Source organism: Acipenser ruthenus, chromosome 6 (genome assembly GCF_902713425.1).
Source record: "Acipenser ruthenus chromosome 6, fAciRut3.2 maternal haplotype, whole genome shotgun sequence".
Taxonomy (NCBI): domain Eukaryota; kingdom Metazoa; phylum Chordata; class Actinopteri; order Acipenseriformes; family Acipenseridae; genus Acipenser; species Acipenser ruthenus.
In genome coordinates this window covers 78,145,119-78,158,130 of record NC_081194.1, presented here as the reverse complement: position 1 = coordinate 78,158,130, position 13,012 = coordinate 78,145,119, and the positions used below count along the sequence as shown (strand labels likewise).

The 13,012-nt window shown below is 36.3% G+C and overlaps 1 protein-coding gene across 1 annotated transcript in view; it reads right to left on the bottom strand.

The window, feature by feature from the left end:
- Positions 1–1,356: 1,356 nt before the first annotated feature.
- LOC117411302 (ephrin type-A receptor 7) overlaps positions 1,357–13,012 on the bottom strand; it is a 61,113-nt gene continuing 49,457 nt past the window's right edge. Inside the window, exons 7-17 of the mRNA XM_034018594.3 lie at positions 12,351–12,519; positions 11,472–11,580; positions 10,752–10,807; positions 8,059–8,184; positions 7,520–7,705; positions 6,896–6,957; positions 6,327–6,536; positions 5,692–5,841; positions 4,080–4,273; positions 3,224–3,379; positions 1,357–2,672 (exon numbers count right to left, since the gene is read on the bottom strand). Of these exons, the coding sequence (XP_033874485.3) occupies positions 2,558–2,672; positions 3,224–3,379; positions 4,080–4,273; positions 5,692–5,841; positions 6,327–6,536; positions 6,896–6,957; positions 7,520–7,705; positions 8,059–8,184; positions 10,752–10,807; positions 11,472–11,580; positions 12,351–12,519 (1,533 nt within the window). The 3' untranslated portion in view covers positions 1,357–2,557. The remainder of the gene's footprint in view (positions 2,673–3,223; positions 3,380–4,079; positions 4,274–5,691; positions 5,842–6,326; positions 6,537–6,895; positions 6,958–7,519; positions 7,706–8,058; positions 8,185–10,751; positions 10,808–11,471; positions 11,581–12,350; positions 12,520–13,012) is intronic.

Here is a 13,012-nt window from a genome sequence, read left to right as displayed (position 1 = left end):
CAGAAATAAATAATACATTGACAAAATATAATACTGTACAGCACACAATTTGATTTTTTTTAACGCAATAAACAAAACAAAAGAAAATAAGTAACCGATAGCCGTCTTTGGTCCTAAATGAGAGTAACTATGTACACCTGAAAATACATGGGTGAAGATAATCTGCAAGTGAGATAGAAAAATATAGTGCATTTCCAATGTATTCAGAGCTCACTACAGAGAAACGTGTGTACAAAAATGACAGTATAAATAAAAATGTACAAGTTTTACACAGGAACATTTACACATTTACCTTTGATCCCGAGGGTCTTTCTGACACAATCACCAGTGCTAAATTATTTGGAATCATCAGCCACTCTTCAAGGGGCAGTCCACCATTTTCTACATTTAGCTTTTACTTGTGCTCAAAACACACCATTATTGATCTAAATTGAATAAGTCTGTGAGGTTAAAGATACAAAGTGCCCATGTAAGGTTATATATATATATATATATATATATATATATATATATATATATATATATAAGGACGTATATTTTAAAAAAAGGTGGTCATTTATTATACAGATAATTAATGTGTTATAAACAGGGTTATTTTTTAATTATATAAACAGCAATGGATTTACAGCCACTGGGGTTTGTATACCTGATTTACCACATACCTCTTTACATCTTATTTTGGTGTTTAATAAGTAAATACTAATTGGATTGATTAAAACACAGCCATATTTAGGTCCTCCGGTGTTTAGATCATTAAAATAGACCCCAACATCTTCTGTTGGATGTAATGAATGTAATATTGACTAAGTAATTAAGTGAGTACATGTCGCTTTACATGTGGTACACTATGGAAACGCTGTGATTGAATACAGGGGGAGGCTTATTATTCTGCTATGAGCAATTATACTGACTGTTCTTGTGAAAATGGTTGCTTTACTTGCTACAGGTCAGACAAAATGCTGAAATCTGTAAAAGGATGAGCTTTTTGCATTTGACACTGGGCACCGAGATTAGAAACAGATGGAAAAGGGACAAACAATGGAAATTAATGTCTTGTCGCATGACAAGGCCAAGCCAGAGGGCTTTAAAACAAATCCACACATTCAACATGTGAGCATTTTGGAGCAGCCCCTTTATAAAATCCTATTATAAATCCTTGTCAATATACTGCATTCTGCAGCATGCTTGGAAAGCAAGTGTTAATCATTTGCCAAGAGACTACAACTAGTCACTGTTAGAGGCAAACTTTAACATGATAAAACATCCATTCAATGTACAAATGGGAACAAATGGCACCAGTGAATTGGCTGACAGCATGAACCCTGTTAAACCAATAAACATCAGAAAGAAAAGAAGAAAAAGCATACATTATAATTTTAATGGGTTGGAGAATTAGTGCAAAACAACGCTGTGACAACCAGCTGCTTCAATAATTCACAAATTCTCTCTCTTTCTGTTTTTATCACACCAGTGATGAGAAAGGAAAAGTTTTCCAAAGTATGGTCAGAACACTAAAGCATATCTATGAAACATAGAACACTGACATTCTGAAAGATGCCATGTTCCATCAGGAGTAATTATTGCGCTGTGTTTGCTCAAGTTCTTATCATCTTAAGTAAAATCATGGCAACTTTTAAGAAAGATATAACTGCAAACACATACAATAAAATAAAAAGATTAGCAGTACACTATGGTTAGCCCTACAGGACAGAAATTTCAAAATATGATTGTTCCTTGAATTGCTAAGCTTTCAGAGGTCTATCTGTGGAGCTTTTTTCATGTTCCAGAAAACTTTAGAAAAGTTTAGACCTTCAAAATATTCTTTGATCAATTACTTAAAATATTGCAAGCAGTAAACATTATAAACAATTTCAAATAAATGAATCCCAGGCTCGCTCAGACTGATTTAGTAACTTCGTACTGCTGCTGACTGAAAATTCATTAATATTTTAATATATTAAAAGGTTAATACCACAACTTATCACACATTGGTAATTGTTCCTAATTACACCTGCTTAAAAAACATTTTTAAAAAGACAAGCCCACTGATTGCCTTTCCCTTTACCCTGTTCTCCGCTAATAAAAAGGGAAATAATACACCATAGTGTTTGGGATAAATTAACATAACTGAAATGAATATTGAATCACCACTCCAAGGAATAATTCTTCTATAAAGATAATTATTTTTCAAGAAATAGTTATCCAAAATAATGAGGAAGAAATACTTTACACATTTCAAAGAGCAAAAAGGGGAAGGTAAAAATAAAACATTTTTTTCAGTATTCTCTGTCACTCTATAATACACAGTTAAGAGTTCCTCAAAAGTTTCAGAGTTTCGTATGTGCCAGGTAGTATTTCTTGACATCTTCTTAGCTGCTGATAACGGACCCTGTGTTAGCTCCTCCCACCTCTGGAAGGCGGCACCAAGGAATAAGGAATGTGTTTATCCCATGAGTCTTGATGCAGGAAGCAGCGCATTCAATGATTATCCTTAGTAAACGCCTCATTGTAGCTTGTTAGAAGCCTGTTGCCTCCTAACTGGAGGAAGTGTTGCTTGTCACACCTGGACACCTGTGCCGTGTAAGTGCAGCATCTGTGCTCTCATAGTCTGTATGCTGCTCATTATTTTCTTCTGATGGCCCACTAATGTGATCCCTAAGCTCAACACGTCCCTGGAAAAGACAGAATTACTTGTTACAAACAACAGACTTAAGAAACTGTAAAGTGATATATATATATATATATATATATATATATATATATATATATATATATATCTACAGAGAGAGAGAGAGAGAGAGAGAGAGAGAGAGAGAGAGAGAGAGAGAGAGAGAGAGAGAGAGAGAGAATGTTCTATTACAGTGCTTTTTGATTCTCTGTAAAATAACAGAACAGCCACTTGACCAAATATTTTTTTGGAGTGTACACTGGTTCAGTATGACTGGATGAAACAATTCAACTCAGTGTGTGTGTTGGAATTGTTCCAAGAATAAGCAAAAACTGTAAATGGCTGTAATAAAAGAGGTATTGGCAAATGCAATGGTAAATATTTTAAAACACACCATAGCATTTTTCTTTTCCATCAATACACATTCAAACCTCAGTAGTATTTCAGCCAGTACCTGCAGTATGTATACAGCAGATACTCTCTATAAACACACACATGCACACGCACACACGCAGACAGAGACACAGTTCAATGACAGAGATGAAACAAACTTACTCAATAGTCATCCTGGCCACTGATTCCAATGAGCTGTACCCTGCTGCTGTGAAGTTATCATTGTACCTTTCCATCTTGATTGCTTCCAACCAGTCTCCCACTGAGCGGAAAGTAGTGAAATCTGGAGTGTTCTGATCTAAAAGTGGGCTAATTGGTCTGCAGAACAAACAAGCGTCAAATAGAAATGTTGGTACATTACATCTGACACACAAGAATCATCTATCATGAAAGCACAAGGTATTGCTATACTCTAGCTACTGTTGAAATCCAAGGTTGTGAGCAATTAGCACAAAGAGTCAAACAGCTGGTACTTTAATCCTTTTGCCCTGCATGTATGAAAGATTAAAATAATACATGGACTGTACCTTTTTTTTATGTACCAGAATCTAAAAATGAGATATAATCCGTCCAAAAGCAGTTTTACAAAATTTTGTATAGCTGCCCTAAGGAGGGATGGATTTTCTGAAATGGAGACCTCTAAAGAGGCTCCTGTGGTTCAGCTAAGGCCCAGTTTAAATGTCACATCCTTTATCTCCCACAGGGAGCCAGTGTTCTGACATTAAATAGATTTGATTTGAAACATGTCCCAGTGGGATTCTCTGTGACAAGAGGATCACATTAATGTAACCGTTACTGAGGCAATAGGCATATCTCTATTGACTCAGTTAATATATCTATTAGTTAGAGCCAGGCAATGACTCTCACAGATACATCTGCAAGGACTAAAAGAGACCCCATCCAAATAAATGATATGCCTTATTAAACAGGTACCTTTACAAGTTAGTCACTTTGATATATGACAGGTCAATTGCTATAATATAAATACAGAGTACAGAGGTATCAAAGCAGTCCTTACCTACTACAGTGGCCTAGGGGGGTCTTTAATGTATTGGGGTTCCGAATCATTTTATCAAGGATTCCAACTATTTGGTCGAACTTTGGCCTTTCACCCCGCTCCTTTTGCCAGCAGTCAAGCATAAGTTGGTGAAGACCAGGTGGACAATCCATAGGCGCTGGGAGACGGTAGCCTTCCTCGATAGCTTTGATTACCTTGAGGGGACAAAACCAGGCAAGGTGAGCTTTCTGTACAACTGCAGTTGTTTAGTTAAGGGCTTTCCATTGGCGAGCGTCTTTCTTTTTAGCACATGGTATCCTATAATCCCCCATGTTTTGAAAGTGCATTCACTGGATAATTGTGCATGGCTGGCTGTAAAACACTTTAAAAGACAAGCAGGCTAACCTGGTGCATCTGCTGGTTGTCAGCATATAAAAAATTAGTGTCCAAGTGTTAATGAGACAAGTGTCTGCAACAATAAAAATGTGTCCTTTTACTGGAGCATTCAAATACCCCAGACAATTACTAATTGTGCAAAGAAAAAATACACAAGTCAGCAATAGTATTTTTCCAACCCGACTTCTACCAACCAATAGTAAGAGACAGAGCAACTGCTATAAACAACCTAAGTGCTTCATGGGTTAACAATCTGGTAAAAGAACAAGTTTGTCTTGACTTCTTTTACCTTTCTGATATGTGAAAAGTGTGCTGCTTCTTCTCTTCGTAGATATAGTAAATTCTCGTCAGGCCAATTTAAACGTGAATCAAGTATGGATGAAAAGTGTCAAAACACTGGAACTGTCTAGAAAATGTAAATATGTATTTTTGCGCTCCCCATAGGATTTGTTTTCCTACATCCTGACAGACCATAAACTCTTTGACATTGAAACCTGTCAAATATTAACCATTTTGCACGTCACTAAACTGACTTGTCATTCGGTTTTGTCTTTTTTAATCTTTCATGTCTATCATTCAACCAGCAAGCTTAAAGGTTTAACTGTGATGTGAATATTAAATGATATTTAGTCTTGTACATGTATGCGGGGTTATCTGTTATGAATATTTTCTCTATTACCTAATAGGAATACAGGAAGTGCTCCCACAGACACATGGTATCAGCCAGACATCTTCCAGACATGACCTTATTGGCTTAAAAGTGGCTTACAATCACTGCTCGCATAGCATTTTAATTCAGCCATACCCTAATAAAGCCACTTTTGTTAACAGCATAATAAAAAGTATCATAATTGTCATCCATCCTAAAATTAACCAAAACAAAGACTGTCGCTGTAACACTGAGTAATTGCTGTAACACTGAATAATTGCATGACTGGGTAAAATTCTCTGGTCTGTACAGTCGTGCTCTTTTTTAAATGGTCACTTTTAGAAAAAAAAAATTAAATTATAGTAGAGTGTTCTGAATCATATGGGCCATTTTCCTTTTCTGCTAAATGCAAATCTGTATGCTGAGGTGGATTTTCACTGCCCTGGAATTTATAATACTGAGGAGCAAATAAGCAGTGAGTACTGGTCTATTCAGTCAAACTATATCTTTGACTGAATTCCATTTAACATTATACTTATATGTGTAATAGAATAAATAAATTAGTAAAACAGTGAATAAGTAACTTACATCCTGATTGGACATGTCCCAGTAAGGTCGCTCCCCATAGGACATGACTTCCCACATTACAATTCCGTAACTCCAAACGTCACTGGCGGAAGTAAACTTTCGGTACTGTATGGCTTCTGGGGCTGTCCATCGGACCGGAATTTTTCCGCCCTGTCGAGTAAAAAACTTGTATCAGCCATTGGAGTGAAGCTTAAGACCATTAAATCCTAAAATATTATTCCCTAAAATATACACATTATTAATGTTGCTTAAGGAGAAAAGACAGCCAAGAAACTGTAACAGAAATGTTATACATGCTAGATATGATCTATGTTCTTAACACTGGTATTCATTTTTTGCTTCTAAAGTTATTATTATTATTTGTTTATTTAGCAGACGCCTTTATCCAAGGCAACTTACAGAGACTAGGGTGTGTGAACTATGCATCAGCTGCAGAGTCACTTACAACTATGTTTCACCCGAAAGACGGAGCACAAGGAGGTTAAGTGACTTGCTAAGGGTCACACAATGAGTCAGTGGTTGAGGTGGGATTTGAACCGGGGACCTCCTGGTTACAAGCCCTTTTCTTTAACCACTGGACCACACAGCCTCCTAAAGGTAAAGAGTATTAAAGAAATACAGACAAGCTTGCTTACCGTTGTGGTGTAGACAGCTTCGTGATCATCTTCTATTACTCTCGACAGGCCAAAGTCAGACACTTTACATACAAGATTGCTGTTGACCAGAATGTTACGTGCTGCCAAATCTCTATGAACATATCCCATATCGGAAAGGTATCTCATTCCAGCTGCGATGCCACGCAGCATTCCCACAAGCTGGATAACTGTAAACTGGCCATCGTGTTTCTGTACACAGAGACAAGAAATCAGGCTATCAGACAAAAGTGGAGATTCTAAAGGAGTTAATAAAGTGTACAAATGTGGCATGACTTCTTAAACAATGGCATTGTCCTAGTAAATTGGGACTTTACATTACCTTTAGGGGACCCTCAACCCCTTTATGTGTTTCCATATTTCCACAGGAAAAAGTAAATAGGCCCACACTGCTGAATTACACACCCCATAAAAAGTATCAATACCATACATGCCAATAAAATAAAAAATAAAAATAAATAAGACTCCTATCAGTTATTTCCTCAAGATTTATACAGACAACTAGAACAGTGTTTACAATGACATGCTAAAGGTACAGTAGGGGTACTCACTCTAAGAAATGCATCCAGCGCCCCATTCTCCATATATTCTATCACAATCATAATTGGTTTTCCTGCAAAAAAAAAATTAAAAAATGCTAAAATAGCTTCACATTTTATTTTTTATTTTTGCACGATTCCCTTTAATAAATGGTCTTCCATGAAGATTGGCTTGTTATAAATCACAACAACAACAAAAAAATATATATAAAAAAAATAATTGTGAAAAGAAGTATTATGTTACAATGACTTTAAGCATTTATTTATGCAGATATGATTTTAAAAAAAAAACACAGATCAAGTGTGTATTATACAGAGATTGATAATGCTTCAAATGTGACTTGACTATAGCAACTAAAGTGCAGACAGCGTGTTTAGATAAAGTGAAATGAAAATACTTCACTGGTCTTTAACTTTTGTTAACTTCCCAGGAGTTTTACATGCAAGCTGCCTCAGTTTTCCCTTGCCTTTTAACACTTGCTACGTTTTGCCTCTTCCTTTTACTTGTAATTGAAGCATGTGCTTTGTCATGAGCTAAGTTTATCTGAGAATGTGACCCCCCCAATGCTCTGGGAAAGCAAAAACATTTTTGTTATCATCTTCCCATTATGCTCAAGCAAAATGAAGACTGCTTACCCCTTGTAACAACTCCTTCCAGATGAACCACATTGGGATGGTCAAACTGCCCCATGATGCTGGCTTCACCAAGAAAATCTCTTCTTTGTTTTTCTGTATAGCCAACTTTCAAAGTTTTGATAGCAACTGACAGGTCTCTTTTTCCCGGGAGCTTCAGACGTCCACTGCATACTTCTCCAAACTCCCCTGGAAAAACAAATGACTGTGTGTCAACTACAGAAGACCCGGTGGCTAGTATGTGACAAACTGGCAAACACAAAAAAGCATACTATTATGACGGATGTCAGTTCTGCTACTAAAAGACTCTGTAACCGTGCTACATACAACAACTGAGATGATTAAAATAGATAATAAGCCTTACAGTTAGCAGTCTGGTCTACGAGATGAAAATCACATCTTAATTGCACTTTTTTTTTTTGGTGTCAGTATGTAGAGAAGAAATAGCATGGGCACTCAAGGTATAAATATTTTGCTGTCATTGTGATGCATGGGTTTATACTCCAGCTAAATAGAACAGACCAGAAAAGCAGCTGCCTTACCTGCTCCGATTACTCTCTCAATCTTAATGCACGAGGCGTCCAGCTCCTTGGCAAATTGATGGACAGCCCTATTCGGGTCCTCATAGGTTTCTGGGTCAACATACGTTTTGGTGCCTGGAAATTTAACTGTAAGAAAAATAAGAGAGGACTACAGTTCCCATTACGTAAGCACACCATGCAGCCAACACTTGACTGGTACACAATCACAAAGAGCCATATTCAATATGCATTACTTGAATACAGGTTGATGAAAAGGAATTAAGTCAAGAGTTCTTGGTTAAAAGTTCCCTTTCCCCTCTTTTTCAACAGTTAAACTACTTTCAATACAGGCTGTGGGTATTAAACACTGATTACAGCTATATTCTGCATTGCAGCTTAGGATAGGGAAAATACTGCTTTTAATGTATGACTGACAGCAATATGGTGCAGTTTATTGTCTGGGGGACTATTGATTCTTTCATGCCAGTCCATGAGTGAATCAGGAACAAGTTGGTAACTCCCTATGGTTCACACAAACAGCACTTAATGATTAAATTCTTCCGTATTGTTACAACAAGCTTGCACTGAGCCTTATGCATCCCTAAAACATCCTGAATAATTCCTTATTCAAGCTGCCTCGCAGATTGTGACAGACCAGTCCTAATACAGCATACAGACATCACACAGCAGTAACGAGTGATCTCACACAAGGTGGAAATAAACAGAATGGACTCCTCCTCCACTGCCTTTCTGGTAGGTACTGTCTGCATTGTTCAAAATGGAACTGTTCAAGAAGTTCTAGAGACAGGCTTTAAAAAAGAAAAGCACAGCAGATGCAGCTACCTTGCAATATAGCTGTTGTTTCCCCAGTGAGATCACAATATAATGTGTGCACTTTGTTTGAAAACTCTTCAGCAACAACACCACTAGAGGTTTATGTTTAGTATTAATTAAATAACATTGTTGTATGTGTTTGTATTGATATTGCTGGTGAGATACCAAATGAATACAAAATGGCTTTATAATTTTGTTTTGTATTTACACACTTACAAACAACATAGATTTCAACAATGCATTTTTTACATTTAATGACTATGATACAATTTGAACTATAATAGGTTCTTTAAGACAGTTAATTTTACAGCAAAGCGTCACTAAATTGGTAACTTTTATCAGTTTACAGTATACAATAGTCTGTGTGCTCCTTTTCTCATACTATTTTAAATGAATTGCATGTGTGGTCTATTAAAGTCATCAATTAAATAAGACAATCATTAATTTGCCTATTTTGACAAATTTCCAGATTTTCAGTTATAGTGGTTTGATTTCATATGTACAACAAAGCACAACTACAGAAGCAATGGGGTTTTCTAATAAATTTGCACATTACTGTATATCAGAAACTTCCATTATAGAAATGTATTTGCTTACGATTGTAAGTCGCCCTGGATAAGGGTGTCTGCTGAGAAATAAATAAATAAATAATAATAATAATAATAATAATAATAATAATAATAATAATAATAATAATAATAATAAAAAAATAAAAGTTTGCAGTGAGTTCTAAGTGTAATGAGAAGCTGATGTATGAAATTATATGTAAACATCTTTTTTGACACTGCCCTACTTTTACACATTGCATTTCCCTATTACAATTATTACCTGTCAACCTTGATACAGTAAGCTTCTAAATTTGACAAGTGTTCCATAATTGATATGTTAAATCATGTTCTTATGAAATTAATAATAGGCTCAGGAAGAATACTGTTATTGCACTGAAAATATGACAAAATACCAGTTCATGAAATTCCAAGTGAATCCTGTCCTACCTGGATTCCCTCAAAACCACACAAGTAGAAATAAAAATTAGTTCTGACATTATATTGTCTACTTTTATATGCCTTTCACTTCCAAACAAGGAGTGATGCCATCTAAAATTCTCTCCACTCTCATTTATAATCGCTTCATACGTCCAAGCTGTCCCAGAATCTGATAGGAAATGTCTTCCTGCAATCTCCCATGCAACGCACAAGACAAATTGGGCCTGCAAACCCGATTCTATATGGTATCTATCATCTCTCAGCCTGCAGCATTTATTAATTTAATATTGCTGCACCAGTACTTTTATAAAAAAATACAAATTAAAATCTACATTGTAAACACATCTGTTCTCAAATAGTTGATCTAACAGGTATTTAGTAACACTCGCTGTGCTCTCTCTCTGTGGCAGCCAGCTCTTTGCCGCACTGCCATGTGACACCCTGACCCTTTGTTTCCTGATCAGCAGTTTGCCTACAGCCCAGATCATCACAGGTTGGCTATGAAACTATCTGCAACTGCATCTCCAGGGATATCATTAGGACGGTGTGAAACACTTACTGGAAAAGTAGCCAAAGAAGAGAACCTTGGAACAGTAGGACCATACATTATACAGTAGATACAGCAAATGAAGATGTACAGGATGATAAATGTTAGCTTAAAATGTGTTCCAGTTACATATATATATATATATATATATATATATATATATATATATATATATATATATATATATATATAGATGGCAGGATGTTTTTGTAGATTTAGCCTGATTTACTTTCAGGTGCTCTCCCTCTCCCCCGTTTGCACATTAGAGCTGCGAGAATGACAGCTAAAACTGAGTTATTGTTGTTTTAAATGTGTCATCAAAATAATACAGTCCATGAGCCGCTTACATTGAAAGTAAAGCTCTTCGTCTCCTTCCTGGTCTGCTTTGCTGTAGCCGCAGTGCCTTAATAAGCAAACAACAAATACATGAACAATTAATACATTCATGTTTCTGGATAAAAACAAAATGCATCCACAACAATGAAAAACAATATTTTTTATGTTAGCTGTAAATAACAAACGCTAAAAAAAGCCTCTGTGGTCTGTCTGAGGGCTGAGAACCAGGATGTCATTGTTTTATCCCCGTTGGAAAATGTCAAACAAACCTGTTTTTTTGTACAGTATTTAGATACGTATGCAAGCGATCCTCCATTTATAATATCAAATCAAATATCTGGATAACTGGGTTCTGCCTCCAGTGCTGTCAGTAACTTTTCACTCTGTGAGGTTGTTTTTCAATATTTGTAATTCCCATTCATAAATGTCAAACTCTATTTTAAAGACCAGCTGGATTTGAAACCTGTAATGTTTGTCTGCCCAATCGACCACAGGGAATACACTGAAAATGAGACGTTGACTCTCGCCAGAACTGTCTTGCAATTAATTTAATTGTGTTCCTGTTAGTAAGAAGCTGAATGTAATCCGTCAGATAAAATTGCCACCTCATTTGATTGATGATGGGATATGTTACAATACCAAGGTTACAGCAGCCCTGGGGTGACAGAAAGCCTAATTCACAAACATCGTCTCACCGCAGTGGAAGGTCAGAAGGGCCTGCGAGTGCATACCTTCTTCCAATAATGAATCCAAACACCATGAAGACGAGGATGATGGTCCCTGCCACCGCGACTACAGCTATGATAATGACGGGGTTCTGTTCACTGGTGACGGCTGTGGCTGAAAGAATGTTATATTACAAGGAGCAATTATTTTCAGACCCACAGGCAGTTAACAGATCACACACAAGATATCAGAAAGGCACATTTAGGCTAAATCAATGTGCAGCTATCTCCTCAAGAAATGTTTATTTACCCTGTCTTTAGTATAACTCATACGCAATTACAATAGCAATAATAATAATAACAATAGCAATTTAGGAGCTAAAGCCTCCAAGCTGCTAAAATAAACCTAACTTTTTATCCTGTTCTCTGACAAGAAGTAAATGTTTCACTTATTGTGTTTGAGGAATATAAATCTGAATGTCAGATTTGCTGTACATAGTTTATTTAGTGCGGATAATATTCTTTATTAAGTGTTATTTCTGTTTAATATAGAGTATTGTGTTTTTCTTTTTTGTTATAGAACTCTTACGATGGGTACTCATGTACTGTGTTTTAAGGTAAGTTCATAACCAAACCTGTATAAAACTGTATGTTTACTTTTGGACCTCCAAAGGTATCTGTTTATCCACAATCAAGGAAGAACAATTTACTATTATTTTTTTGCATGACTTTTTCATTTGTATGGTACCTCAGTGGTTTTAAACAGGAATGCTACATTAGGGTTATGTACAGTACCTGGATACTGATTATCATGCCTTAGGTACTGTAATGCTGACAGTGAGTTTTATCTATACACTTTTTATTACAATACACTCTTTAATAAATCAGATGCATTAGCAGTAGGACATTCCTTGTAGAGAAACATTGGTAACATCAGTGTATTACCTGTAGCTTCCTCCTGTGTTATAACCTCTAGTCTAGGACCATAGGTGCCGTTGCCTGCAGCAGTAAAAGCTCGAATCTGAAACACGTATGCTGTGCTTGGTTTCAGGTTATTGACAGTGGCTGATGTAGACTTTGATTTCACAGTTGAATAAGTGCGGTCCCTTTGATCCTTTACAACAAAGAGGAAAAGAAAAAGAATAGTCATGACAGAGTAAGGAAAATAAGCCCTTTAGAATTTAATTTCTCATAAAATCTACCATAAAGGGAAGATGGAAGAGTGGCAACATAAAATATGGAACAGAACACACCGAACTGATTGTGAGGACTGAGCAAGAAGCAGGGTCAGAGCAAAGAGAAGAGGTGGTGTGAAGGTGTGCAAGAAACAGAACATGGCTAAGATTTCATATTCATGTTTCTACAATTGACTTGTCTGGAAAATAAAGCTGTCAGAAACAGAAACAGAGCAAAGTAGAATGGAGGAAAAAAAAAGTGGCCTATTGGGTGTTTGTTTTGTTTTTTATCTGCTGTTGTTTTGTAGATTATTTAGTTGGCAAAGCCCAATTGGAATGCTGTATCTTGTTTGCAATGCAGCTGTTCTTTTTTCCCAATTTTACAGCTAGGTGGACTACAGTAGTGGGAGATGAAGAGGTTCCACCAGAGAC